At 36.7% G+C, this 13,435-nt stretch overlaps 3 protein-coding genes across 3 annotated transcripts; 2 read left to right on the top strand and 1 right to left on the bottom strand.

The window, feature by feature from the left end:
* The first annotated feature begins 2,446 nt into the window (after positions 1 to 2,446).
* LOC126795965 (uncharacterized) lies at positions 2,447 to 4,631 on the top strand. Its single transcript, XM_050522695.1, has 7 exons — positions 2,447 to 2,801; positions 2,928 to 2,997; positions 3,127 to 3,182; positions 3,311 to 3,386; positions 3,474 to 3,510; positions 4,149 to 4,263; positions 4,334 to 4,631. Exons 1-7 carry the CDS (start codon positions 2,488 to 2,490, stop codon positions 4,569 to 4,571), a joined length of 906 nt encoding a protein of 301 aa, XP_050378652.1. The 5' UTR covers positions 2,447 to 2,487; the 3' UTR covers positions 4,572 to 4,631.
* A 189-nt stretch (positions 4,632 to 4,820) lies between these two features.
* On the bottom strand, positions 4,821 to 8,796 carry LOC126795949 (actin-interacting protein 1-2). The gene is made up of 6 exons (XM_050522676.1): positions 8,347 to 8,796; positions 8,078 to 8,239; positions 7,768 to 7,954; positions 7,252 to 7,674; positions 6,484 to 6,891; positions 4,821 to 5,653 (listed from the first exon to the last, which is right to left on the bottom strand). Exons 1-6 carry the CDS (start codon positions 8,736 to 8,738, stop codon positions 5,396 to 5,398), a joined length of 1,830 nt encoding a protein of 609 aa, XP_050378633.1. The 5' UTR covers positions 8,739 to 8,796; the 3' UTR covers positions 4,821 to 5,395.
* Positions 8,797 to 10,233: 1,437 nt separating this feature from the next.
* LOC126795971 (transcription factor MYB3-like) lies at positions 10,234 to 12,075 on the top strand. Its single transcript, XM_050522705.1, has 3 exons — positions 10,234 to 10,554; positions 10,668 to 10,797; positions 11,567 to 12,075. Exons 1-3 carry the CDS (start codon positions 10,422 to 10,424, stop codon positions 11,835 to 11,837), a joined length of 534 nt encoding a protein of 177 aa, XP_050378662.1. The 5' UTR covers positions 10,234 to 10,421; the 3' UTR covers positions 11,838 to 12,075.
* The last annotated feature ends 1,360 nt before the right edge of the window (positions 12,076 to 13,435 follow it).

Below are 13,435 nucleotides of genomic sequence, written 5' to 3'. Positions count from 1 at the left end.
CCTCATACTCTAGTAGCTTATCGATCAGCAGCCTTAATAAAGTAGCAAAGGGAAGAACAATGAAGAGATAGTCAGATAGAGATATATAGCATCATTTACATATACTAGACTCGTACTCGTGCCATGCACGTGTTAATTTATCGCATGAGTTTATTGTGTAAAGATGAAAAAAAACATTTTATTTGTAACATTTTGTTTTTTAAAAACTTATCCGTTTTGATTTTTTTAAACAATCATGTAATTGTGTTTGATAAAAAAAAACGTATTTTGAGTAAAACATAATTTGATGATTTTTAAAAGATATAGTAGAGATATGTACATATAGGATCATAATCATTTCATCATTTGCCAACTCGATCAGTAATTCAGTATATAAATGGATATCTCCAATTAGGGATGGAAAGAACATTGTTGACCGGCCAATTCATCATCTGGTTTCTTTGTCCTATTGGGAAAGAAACGTGGGAAGCCCTGGCTTCTCCCCTATACTGTTCCAGCATGGTCATCTCGGCTCTACTTTCACTCATGTTTAATCTGGAAAACTCAACTCTTCTAACAATTACTACACGACCACTAATTGGAGGTGATTTTAGGAAAAATCGATTGTGAGCGGCTTTCAGTAAATTCCTGCCAAACCTTTACTCCACACTTATCGTGCATTTCACGTGCTCCTTCCTTTTACTTACAAAACTATGTTGTATGCTATACAGGACCGTGATTTTAGGGTTATTACACATATATAGTTTTCCCAGTCTAGTAGTGAAGCTTTGAAGTTTGAACCATGACAGTCACTTAAATTTTCCTAGCTAGCTATCTACTTCGTTCACAAGGACGGATCCAGCCCATGCAAGATTTTTTATCCCAAAATTTTAGCTTCATATATATTAGTGTTAGCCAAAAAAATTATTTATATATGTATATATATATATATGTATAGAATTGGATTTTTAATATGCATTTCTTCTATATAACTTTATTCTTCTTTTTAAATTATTGAAAATTATCAAGTATAACTCTTCTAATATTCTTGTTAGTTGTTACTCTATATAATAAATTTGAAATTGTAAGTATGAGTTTTTACGTTTCAATCTAATCATTCTGCGAACAAAATTTGTTGTGGAATTTTAATTTGTCATTAATTTTAAGAATATTGTTATACTTTCATTTACACTTATTTTCACTTTTAAAAACTCACTGACATCTACATTTTGCATAATTATATATTTGTACTTATAAAAAAAAATTGGCCTTCGTTCATATCTTAATTGGATGGGATCAGTAATTCAGTATGGTACGTCCCTTCTCTCTATTGCGCAATTTTTATCGTGCCTTCTCTATCATTTGTATCTCGATTCCTACTTGCAACCATGCAGACATGCATGGTTGTTTTCCATTGATTTCATGATCAACATCTCAGTTCGATCATCAATCACCACTCCAAGAGTCCAGTGGTGCTGAGTCCAGTGGTGATGTAACCTCCAATGGGCCAACCAGATTGAAGAGCTAGATCCAGAGTTTTGTACATATTCTTCAATTAATCTTCAACACAAGTATGCAAAAATGATATTGTTGGCCATATATGTCGGTCTGATCTTTAGTTGCATGTTTGAAAACACGTGAAGTTGAATAAGAAGACGAAGACTGTAAATCGACAAGAACAAATATGGTTGTTGAGGAAGACGAGCCAGACAACTCAAGGATATGCATGCCGGCGTTACTAGTCCTTCAAACAAAATCCAAATGAAAAAGAAAACTGGCGGGTGAGCATGGAAAATTAAGCTAATTTTCCAACTATCACTTTTAAATAAACTCCAACGGAGACGGACAAGTCTTTCGTTTTTCTGAAAATTTCGTCCCGCCATTATTGAATTTTGGTTGGAATAGGAATTGGACTGGTACAGGAGTTGAAATGAAAAAATTAAAATAGATAGATAAGGTTTGAAAAATTGCTAGCCTAGCCAAGGATTAGGTGGATTAACATTTTTAATTCATATTTATTTTTATATTTGTGTTTATAAATCTATACTATTAATAACTCAAACACGCTTTATCAACTAAAATATATGTGAAATTACATTAACACCCTCGCACTATAGGTTAATTTAAAATTTCTTTTAATAATTCAAGGGTAAAAAGATAAATAACAAAATCAAAATAGAATAAAAATTTAGATACCATCCACTTTCTCTGCATAAAACTAACCCACTATCACTCTACCATAATGTCATTATCTAATCGATAACTGCCAATAGACAGTTTTTTTTTCCTGAATATTTTTTTATTTAACAAATTATTCTTACACATGCATAATATGTGTTTTTATGACTAGTAATTTTGTACAATAGATTTATATAAGCTAACGTCAAGCCCATTAAGCCATAAAAAAGATCGTGCTCAAGGCCCAGCCCAAAAGAAATTGGTCTGACACAATCTGGATGTAAACATTAGAAGCGATCGCCTGACGCGAAATCGAAGAGGTTGAGGAGAATGGACAAGGTGGAGGAGGAGGTGGAGAAGGTGAAGGAGGAATGGAACGACACCTACAACAATGTCGTAGATTTGATCAAGGCCATCGAGAACTACGGCAAGTCACCTGATTCTGCTTCCGCTACGGAAATGGAGACGACGGCGACGGCGAAGAAGGAGTCGCTGCCGAGATTGAAGGGGCTCACACAAGACGGCTTGTCGTTGCTGAGTTCTCTCCAGTTCAAGCTCGATCTCTTCGCTCCTCAGTTGCCGACCGACGATCAGGTCCAGTCCGCCAAGGCCTTGCTCGAGTCATGGAAAAACCGATCCCACAGGTATTGGATTTGAATTTCATGCTCTCTATCTTTGATTTCGTTGTTGGTTGAATTATCGAAACCCTAAGAAGTTTTTAGTATTAAAAATTTGGCAATTGATCAAGTTGTTGCGGTGTTTATGAGCAGTTTGAGGTTGAGTATGAGGAATGCGAATTTGAAAGCGAATGAGAATATTAGGAAAGCTGCTCAGAAAGAGGTAATGAGCTGAATTCTTGGACTAGTTTTGAGCTTTGTTTATTATTTTCGGCATTGCGATAAGCCTAAGAAATTGTTGTCCTGGTCCTGTAAGTTATGTGTTTTAACATTTGTGTGATTGATTTGGCAGAGGGAACTTCTACTGGGAGGTGGAGGAGAGTCCACAGCTCGCAGGCGAAACTTGCAGTATGTATTTTGATTCGGTGTTCAAACTTTTAAAAGAGTATCATTCCTTGTTTTAAGGACATGAATGGAGTTCTTTCTTGCTTTTAGATGATTTTCTAAGCCTGTTATTTATTGTTCATTGTTTCCAGGACAAAGGCTGGCATGACATCCGCAGCGGAGAGCATCACAGAGAGCCTTAGGCGGACTCGTCAACTTATGGTTCAGGTCAGTGTCTGTTTGTTTCAATTACTTTCAGATAATACTTATTACATATTTGTGCGATGGTTGAATGTATAATTGGCATGTTTGTAGGAGGTGGAAAGAAGCACAGGCACACTCATGACTTTCGGTGAGTTCAGTTCAATTTTACATGTCAACTGAATGTTTACTTTGTTTGAAGTGCAGCGTTCAGTTCTTCCATAAATAAAATTTTAGTTGAGCTTTATAAATATGACATATTAAATTGTGCTTTTGCACTTATGAAAAATTGTATTGATAGATATAGACAGTTTATGCAAATCAGCAGGGTTTTTGCAGCTATGAAAATCACAGTTTGGAACTGTTAGATTCATAGATAGCAGTAAAGGCTGGCTCAAACTTTGTATATTGTGGTGAGACTTGCTCAAGATTGGAATATGTTCATGGTTCAATCTACGGGATGATGTAAATGTCTTGGGCTTTGTCAAATTAACTCATAGCTCATACCATGCTCCTCCATGGCTGAAAGGTCGTTTACACCACATCAAGTGTTTCAATGTTCTGAAGGGCATTCTCATACTACTTTCTATTTTAAATCTTAATTTTCAAATTGTCACTCTGAAAAATTATAGAATGCGTCTTACATTGATAGAACCATGTGCTTTGTATTACAGATCACTAATTATGTGGTCTGCTTGCATGATATCTGGAATATGAACATTGGTTTGGTTGATTTGAAAAGGGAGTTTAGTTTGTAGGACTGAAACTATGTATGTTGGATTTTTACAGAGGAATCTACTGGAGTACTAAGGAAAGCTGAGAGTGAATATAAAGGACACTGGAGTTTGTTTATGCGCACTAGAAACCTGCTATCCACAATGCAACGCCAAGATGTCATTGACAGGTTCGGAAGAGAAACTTTTTGCTTTGTCTTATACTGTCTAGATTTCTTATGTTGAGTGAATTCTGGACAGGGTGATAATTGCAGTGGGATTTTTCCTGTTTACATGTGCTGTTCTTTATGTCGTATCGAAGCGCATTGGTATACTGACGTTGCAGAGGAAGGTCACAGCTGCTTACAAGGCCGGAATGGTTGGTAAAGAACTCCGGCCTGGAGCTGTTGGCAACGGTGCGAATCATCCCCCAGTCCATGACAATGCAGTTCATAAAATCGAGGACCCTTTAGAAAGATTAATGCATGATGAGCTATGACATCATTAGAAAGATTGTCTCTGTAAGTTACTTTTTCCATGCATTATGCTTCCCAGTTCAGATTAACAGAGCCACTTGTGCCACAGATATCAGTAGTAGCTTTGTCAAACATGTACACTTATTTCATATTGGAAATGAAAGATATCGTACATGTGGTTCACACTCCCTCACGAGAAAAGTATAATGAAAGAATCAATTCAATAAAAAAAAAGTCTCAACTCAGCTAAACTGCAGTGACTTGATCATTTTCACACATCTCAATGATCTCATCAAGTTGCTGAGTTTGAGCTTTAGCCTATGATAAACTTTGACATGATCTCTATAATAGCAATGGGAAACAGAACCGCACCAATACACTGTCACTGACCATTACAGTATAACAAGGTGAAAAAAATGCGACTTTCCTCACCCCAAAAACCCAGGAAAGAAAAGTTTCACGAAAGGTAGAAAACGGAAAAGAAATACATCTGAAAATCAAAAACTTCAGTTTGATCTTCTGCTTGGGCATTAATACTCCAGTCAAAGATCTAGATTTTTGCCCTGCCACTACCAGTTGATGGCTTCTATGGTTCAAAACTCTGGAGGTTTACAAAGCTAAGATATCTCTTCAAGCCTTTTGCAGAATCCAAATCACCAAACTAGACTTACCAGAAACAGAAATCACATTTGAAATCCACCAACTTTTACAACTAGCAAAACAACTTGAAACTGCAATTTTTCTCACCCAGGGCAAGTTCACAACAGTATAAAACTCAGGAAATCCAGATAGTCCATCAACTTCTTCATTGTTGCTTTGATAACTTCCAGAAATCCTACAGAATTTTCTATTGCGGAGTCAACTTCCAAACACGAACAAATGCATCCTCACCAGAGCTTACCACTGTGTGCTCGTCTGTAAAAGCTATCCCATATACCCCGCCCAAATGAGCACCCTTGATGGTAACACGGCTCGATGCAGGCTTGTCAACTTCATATATAATGACACATGTGTCAAGTGATCCAGTAGCGACCATGCTGTTATCGGGAGACCAAGCAAGGCAGTTTATTCGAGCAGTATGGTACAACATGTTTTTAAGCTTGACCTGCAACATGGCATGTGCCGAACAATGCAACTACTAAGTTAAGTCGCAAAGGTCATACGATTCAAGTTCAGGACTATTATGACAATTTCATGACCAGGCCTCTAATGAGTAATATTCATATAGGTACATTTGACATTACATAAGTCGAATTTAATTATTCTTAGGCTCTCACTATCTTAAGACAGACATCAATTCTTCGCAAAACTACCTTCAACACTTTCCTTACTTACAGAGAAGTATGTGTGCACAACAGAAGGGAAACTCACTGCAGAGTAAATAAATTCATATCATATGCTTCAATGTGACTTCAAGGATTCCTTCACATATCAAATTCAAAGTTATGTGCAAAAACTTCCATTAGATATGAATTGTATTATATATTCCATTAAGTACTTCTTTCTATTCATAAAATGTAGTCTAACGTAAAACAGTGATGAATTTGCAAAAAGAGATAGTTGGCTAATTGCACTCAAGAGCGATATCATATATTTTAAGTAGAGAACTTCATCACCTTTCCGCTATCATATTTATATGTGTTTTATTACATTTGTCTACTGAAAACCATGCATTAGGTTTATCAAAGAGCATTGATTGATCATGGATTGATACAGATATCTGCATCCACATCTGCTGACAGAATACTCATAACTAGGAGATAGGAATATAGGTTAGTCTTTTCTCCAGCTCATCATTCACTAAAGGATACTAATACCAAGATAAAGGTTTTAAATATAGATTGGCAACTGAGGCTTGCGTTAGTTGTCTGCTATAAGATAGTGAGAGGGGGCTCTCGACATAAATAATTAATAGCTATGGGTACTGAGCACTACCTCTCGGGTGGCACGATCCCAGATGACAGCTTCTCGGTTCAAATCTCCTGATGCAATCATTGAAACATCTGGTGAGTAACGTATGACACTAATGGCACCCCGATGTTTCTCTAATACAGCCTCTTCCGTAAGTGTATCGCCTGCTATAGAATATAAATGCAGTTTGCCATCCTGCCCACCAATGATAGCTTCACTACCATCTGGTGCAATAGCAGATGCTGTGACAGTAAACCCGAGGTTTATAGTTGACACTACTTTGCCACCCCGAAGCAAGACAGCTCCTGAATCAATTGAAACCAAAACAAGTTCAGGACACTGAAGGGCATGGCTTATGTCCTTTGGCTGACTACCAACATCAACAGATTCTGCATCTCCACATTGATCACCATCTAAGGGAACTCTCCACACCTGGATGAGGGGAGAAAGCATGAGCAAGAACAGAGATAAGTTAAAATTAAACAAAGCAAAGTACTTTATGGGTTTAGAATTAAGAAATAAGTTTTTTATCACCCCAAATCTAGAGGTGATCATACCGGCTTTATCAATGGCTTTGTAACACCTAGAGTAATTGTACAGTAGGTGGGGCAACATAAATTGTTATAGAAACCAAATCTAGTGATAATTTGGTGACGCAGTAAACAGAATGAAGAAGGTATCAGAAGCAACAGAAATGAAGAACACACTTCTGTTTTTTCCGCAAAAGAAATCAAAATGTAAAACTAGATATCATCAAATTGCAAGCCAATTAGTACAAAGGATTCTAGTTACCGTATTGTCAAATCCAGATGAAATAATTTCTTCTTGCACAGCTGCAAAACATTTTATTTGTGAAGTCTCCTTCCATTGTAATTTTCCACTATATCCAACACCTTGAATCCATTTCACAATCAGACCATCATAGCTGGTAGACAATATAACTTTAGGGTCATTCTTTACAACAGACAATGAAGTAACATTCTTCATGTGTCCAAACAGTGATAACGGGGCTTTATCAAGGTCACTAGCTGAGAATATACTAATCATGCCTCCAAGTGAGACTGCAACTATATGATCATTCTGCCATAGTCCACCAACAAGCATATCATCAACTCCACCTGATCCCGGACATGTCAACGTTTTATGCACCTTCCCGTTACCATCCTCGCATATATCCCATATTTTTGCCGTCTTGTCAGCAGACACAGTCAGAATCTATCATCCATCAAAACAAGCACTAATCAGCAAAACCCAAATGGACACAAACATGAACACATTTTCTAGCACAAGAAACCGATACTATGTTACCTGTTTGCCATCAGGACTCCAACTAAGAGCATAAATGCTGCCCTTATGGCCATCTTCCGACAAAAGCTCACCGATCTTCTCAGCAGTCTTACCATCGAAAATAAGCCCCTTCTTATCTGAGCTTACAGTAATGAACTTACTCCCATCCGGGGAGTACCTCACACAGTTGACGAAATTCGAGTGATCCCTGACATCCGAAAACCACCACAGAACATAAAACTTTGCAATGACTTAAGTACTACACACATACATTACACATCAGGAAGCAAACAACATCACAACTATAATCCTCAAACAGAACAACACCCACCTGTGAGACTGCTTGAATTTGAAGGGTGGCCCTTCATAGAAATTGACGAGGAAATCCTCACCGCACGTGACAATGCGGAAGGGTCTGGTGGGCTTAAACACGCAGCTCAAAACCCGCTTCGAGTGCCCATCAAAGTCTCCCACAGTCGACCCTGAATCCCACCTAATCATAATCCACACCAATTTTTCAATTCTATCACAAAATATAATATATATATATATATATCATCAAATATAAAGATCAAAACGACGTCGTTGTTGTTGGCTTACATGAAGGCGCGGACGAGGGACTTGCCTTTGCCGTCGCCGCACGCGACGATTCTCAGGCCGTCGGCGGACCACTGGAGGTCGTCGATCCGGCCGGAGAGGACCTTGAACTCGTTCTTGAGGACGAACTCGTTGTGGGTCCCCCAGATCCTGACGGTGCCGGAGACGTCGGCGGAGGCGATCCACTCGCCGTTGGGGGAGAATCTGGCGACGGTGGCCGGGTAGGCGTGCTCGGCGTAGACGGCGACGTCGAGGGGGTTGTTGAGGTTCATGAGGATCACGGATCTGCCATTGGTGTAGAGGAGCCTGTTGGATTTGGGGTCGCCGGAGATCAGGATGCCCCGGCCGCGCTCCGTCGACGGCACGCAGGCGTAGGCCTCGGTGAGTTGGGGCATTTTGGGGATTTCCACAGGTGGGGGATTGAGATTTTGTGGGGATTTGAAAGCTCGAGGGTTTTATATCTCAGTATATGAAGTGGTGGTCATGATGAGGAGTTGGTTTGGAAATGTTCAAAAAGGACACGTGTCGGGATGTGTGTTCGTGGTCCGAAAGGGGCTGGTCACACTCAGAAAGAACCTCACTGGGTCCAAGAGTCAAACCAGGCCTGGCTCATTTTTCATATTTTTATTTTTATTTTCTCTCCGTATCCCTTTTTGTTTTTGTATTAGTATTACATAAGTTCAATTAAAAATAATGAAATAATGCTGAAATAGTATTACATAGAGGATACGTATAAATACATGTATGATTGTGATCCAACTTGGCAGATACCATTTTCTCTTTCGTAATACATGTAGGAATAGAAATTTTATATCCTTAACCGTGCCACTAAATAGAAAAAATGAGAGTACGAGAGTAAAATAGAGACACCGAAAATACGAGAATTCGACATCTAAAAACAACTAGGCTAACGGCTGGTGTTCGACCACAGTATTGGTGTCTATCTGAATTGAATAGTTAAACAAGCTAGAGTGTTACTTATAGTTTGAGTGCTTGTGTAAAGGCTTGCTTAATTGTGAGCGTACCATAGAATTTAGTTTTTCTTTCAACATAGGTTGGAGTCAGATGACTCATATTTCCATTTTCTTTCTCATATACGGCTATGTAAGGCTTTGCAGAATATAGTCTTAAAACAATAATTGAGTCTATGAAGTAAAGGAAGAAAAGAAACCAGGGCAATGATCACTGTGGACACTTTAAAATTTGGACTTTTATGTTTTGGGTTTGCATAAATGGACAACCAGTGGACTGAAAAGATAAAAAAGAACAATCAACTCATCCTTTCAAGCTTTACTCATATATACCATGAAACAATTTCATAGCTTAATCTTATCTTATTCTCTATTCTTAATTCGTAATCTCATTTTCTCATTATTTATTTGCCAATCACATACAAATTAATTATGAATAACATGAATCTATACCAAACATGATAAAGCCCGTAAGTAACAATAAACTTCTATCTAAGTTTACACCTGATAACTTACATAATTTACGTACATTTCAAATAAATCTACAGAATAAATAATCATCAATCATTTTTTTCTCATTTTAAGTAAGTAAATGTGCATTGGATGAATTGCGTATTTTGAAAAAGTGACATAGAAAGTAGAAAACATTACAGTAGAGGCGAGTCTACCCACTCATTTGTGTTAGTTAGATGGAGGGAGCGAATTAAAGGTAAGTGGCAGTGTGGCATGGCCGGTGCACATTCTCACCTCACCAAAGCATGCACACTATATATTGTCGTTCATTCAGCCTCCGTCACAGACATATAAACATGGAGACTGGTAAAAACAACCAGTCTAGTCCTCCATTCCATATGTGTCAACCTGATCTATAAAGTATAAACCAAGTCCTAAGTAAACCCTCACTACCAGACGCAGCACACCCCTCATTCCTCTTATATGGAGTCATGGAGATATATTAATTATTGTTTATATTGCTCTATTATATCTTGATTATCTTCCCAACCAGTACGCACCCTCTGTTAGAGGTTCAGAGAACCTGAGAACCTGAGACCTTTCTCTCCCTGACTCCCTGAGCTAGCTTTTGCGGTAACCTAGCTAGGGTTTACCATGAGGAAGCCCTGCCGCGAGAAGATGACAGAGATGACTAAAGGAGCGTGGTCTATCGAAGAAGATAAGAAACTCATTGACTACATCCAAAAACATGGCGAAGGTTGCTGGAATTCTCTTCCGAAGGCTGCAGGTACATATATATGCATGCATCATCTTGATTCTTTCTTGGATTAGTTTTTGTGTTATTGATGAATTAATGTTGTTGGCACGGTTGATTATGATGATCGCGATCGACTTAATTAGGGCTGCGTCGTTGCGGTAAGAGTTGTCGACTGAGATGGATAAACTATCTCCGACCAGATCTTAAACGAGGAAGCTTTGGCGAAGATGAAGAGGATCTCATCATCAGGCTTCATACCCTACTTGGGAATAGGTATGAATCTCCTCAATCACAGATCAATCCTTGATTTACCCTTTCTCAAGTTAGCTCCCAGATAACGTAATAAAGTAGTTAAGTACGTGTACGTTGTCCAGACACTCTGGATTAGAGATTTAGAGAGAGATGGTTTAATTAATCAATTGGAATTAAAATAACAGAGTTATCGATTTTTTTTTGTTTTTTTATATTAATTTGTCAGCTCTTCTGTATCTGGCTGCCTATCAATCTTCTCGATCAAAAAATTTGGAAAATTTCCATCGATTGCTTGTTTGCAAATTTCAGATTAATGACCAAAACATTTTCTACATCGACTTATAAAATAATCAGTCTGGTCCGATCCCTTTAACTTTTTTCTGATTTGACTAGCAATCAACAGACGACTATTAATAGTCTACGTGCGTGTCTGTGTATTAAGTCTGATCGATCTTGTAGATTTCCGACTCAGTCACAACGAACAACTTCGGTCTTCTAGTAAAAGGAAGGGCGTCATTACAGATGTTTTAACAAATTATCGTTCTTATTTTTAATTAAAGAACAAATGATCGTCTAAGAAATCGTAAAAGAGACAGTTATGATCATGATCGATCGATTTCAGCAAGACGTTCCTTTTTTTTTTTTTCGTAGGTAAAATAAAAATAATATTCATGCTTGAACTTTGCTATATATATATATATATATATATATATATATATATATATAATGAGTGAATTGGATGAATTTAATGAAGCTTCATGCATGTACATATTTTCATAAATTTGTATAGGTGGTCGCTAATAGCTGGAAGATTGCCTGGAAGGACAGATAACGAGATCAAGAACTACTGGAACTCTCATTTAAAGAAAAAGTTACTGAACATGAGCACTCTTCATCCAAATAAGCCCCGTGAGATCAACCGTCCACCTAATAACAAACTTGGCAAGGACTTCAATGACATGGACGATGAGGTCTCATCAGCCGATTATGCAGGCATTGGAGTTAGCAGCTGTTTGGGGCCTGAGTTGAATCTCGACCTCACTCTAAGCATCATATCATGAGCAGTTCTGGCTAGCTAATACTTCTCCTGATCGAAACTCAAGTCGCTTATTTAACGTGGAAATTAATCTGATAATTACAAGCCCTAAATCAGATTGTGAATATATATACCGTTCCTCTCCAGGGCTTCTTTTAGACAATGGTGCTTGGATTGATGGATTCTGGGATTGGCTTTACATATGACTAATGTTGAATAGTATGACAAGGTACGTACTCGATTAAATTGTCGTTCTCAAGTGTAAGTGTTCGAAGAAGTGTAAGACTTAAGTGTTGTCACCGCCCAAACAGTGTAAGCTAGTGATTCTCGATCAAGGCTAGGGGCATGTCGTCATTCTCGTGTTCTCCCTTAATTTATTGATACCTATATATGTAGCAAATATATATATATATATATAATTATATTTATGTGTGTGTTTTATCCTGTATATCTATATACATCTATATATTTATATATATGACCAATATACAATGTAAGAAATACCCTGAAGAGAGATCGATGTAGAGCAGGTTGTTCTCTCCCTTAAATATATGAGACTGAGCAATATTTTGGCCCAGAAATATTTGTGTGTGTATATATATATATATGTGTGTGTGTCTAGTGTACCGGTCAAATGCATGTATAAAGTAATATTTGTATTTTGTGTTAAAGGCCAGTGAGGACATGCGGTTAACCTTAAGTTCTAATGGAATTGCGGTTAACCTTACGTACAAATGTGTAATTGGGACATAGACATTTATGATCATTACACCTCTCTTTTGAAATTTTCAAAATAACTTTAGTTATATTATCCACATGCATTTTAATAAATTACTCATTACACCTCTTATTCACTTACTAGACCTTTATTCTTTGAATTTTTTTTTCTCTTTTTTATACTATGCAAACTTATATTCTTTGATTTTTTGCTACCAAAATCACGTACTAAACTTTCATTCTTTGATCAAATTGTAAATAATTTAAATTAAAAATTATTTGATTCATATTAATCAACTCACAATATATCAATCATTTGTTGAAAAAATATATGTAGTAAAATACACCTTCATTCTCTATATTTATTATTTTTTAATATGTTTTACATATCAATATATATTATTTCAATAGTTAGTAGTTGCAATTATATATTTATATTATGGTATATGTGCTCAAACATGTAAATTAATAGTAATCTGTGTCACATAAAGATCTTAGGTATAATTTTAGTTCTTATTGAATATGTAAATTTAATTATGTAGATAAATTAGAAAATAAATAATGATAAAGAAAGTAATTGATAAATACAACAACCTATTATTTATTGAATTCAATAAAGTCTATAAAATTATCTCTTTTTAGACACATTGTAATCATCATTATGTAAAGGGATATATGTGTCATTCAATAATTCAAAATACATGGAGGTCAAGTAAGAAAATTTAGAAGTCTCAATAACAAGAATCATAATTAATCATCTAAAGAATGTCCTACTATATAACATGAATGTTCGCTAAATTTATGTATTGTAATACGCACAAAAGTAATTAAAGAGTAATCTACTAGCTGTTCTTTTTTTATAAAAAAAATATTTACTTGCTGTTCTTTATTATGACTTGTAATAGT

Source organism: Argentina anserina, chromosome 5 (assembly GCF_933775445.1).
Source record: "Argentina anserina chromosome 5, drPotAnse1.1, whole genome shotgun sequence".
Lineage (NCBI taxonomy): Eukaryota > Viridiplantae > Streptophyta > Magnoliopsida > Rosales > Rosaceae > Argentina > Argentina anserina.
Note: the sequence above shows the minus strand (reverse complement) of the source record. Positions and strands in the feature narration are given on the sequence as shown.

Excerpts from the sequence above, each read along its gene's own strand:
- LOC126795965 (XM_050522695.1), top strand. The coding sequence starts at position 2,488 with ATGGACAAGGTGGAGGAGGAGGTGGAGAAGGTGAAGGAGGAATGGAAC. Across the intron at positions 3,183-3,310 it reads GCTCGCAGGCGAAACTTGCA|GACAAAGGCTGGCATGACAT; the intron begins GTATGTATTTTG and ends CATTGTTTCCAG. Across the intron at positions 3,511-4,148 it reads AGGCACACTCATGACTTTCG|AGGAATCTACTGGAGTACTA; the intron begins GTGAGTTCAGTT and ends GGATTTTTACAG.
- LOC126795971 (XM_050522705.1), top strand. The coding sequence starts at position 10,422 with ATGAGGAAGCCCTGCCGCGAGAAGATGACAGAGATGACTAAAGGAGCG. Across the intron at positions 10,555-10,667 it reads TTCTCTTCCGAAGGCTGCAG|GGCTGCGTCGTTGCGGTAAG; the intron begins GTACATATATAT and ends CGACTTAATTAG. Across the intron at positions 10,798-11,566 it reads CATACCCTACTTGGGAATAG|GTGGTCGCTAATAGCTGGAA; the intron begins GTATGAATCTCC and ends AAATTTGTATAG.
- LOC126795949 (XM_050522676.1), bottom strand. The coding sequence starts at position 8,738 with ATGCCCCAACTCACCGAGGCCTACGCCTGCGTGCCGTCGACGGAGCGC. Across the intron at positions 8,240-8,346 it reads TCCCTCGTCCGCGCCTTCAT|GTGGGATTCAGGGTCGACTG; the intron begins GTAAGCCAACAA and ends GATTATGATTAG. Across the intron at positions 5,654-6,483 it reads GGGATCGTGCCACCCGAGAG|GTCAAGCTTAAAAACATGTT; the intron begins GTAGTGCTCAGT and ends GCCATGTTGCAG.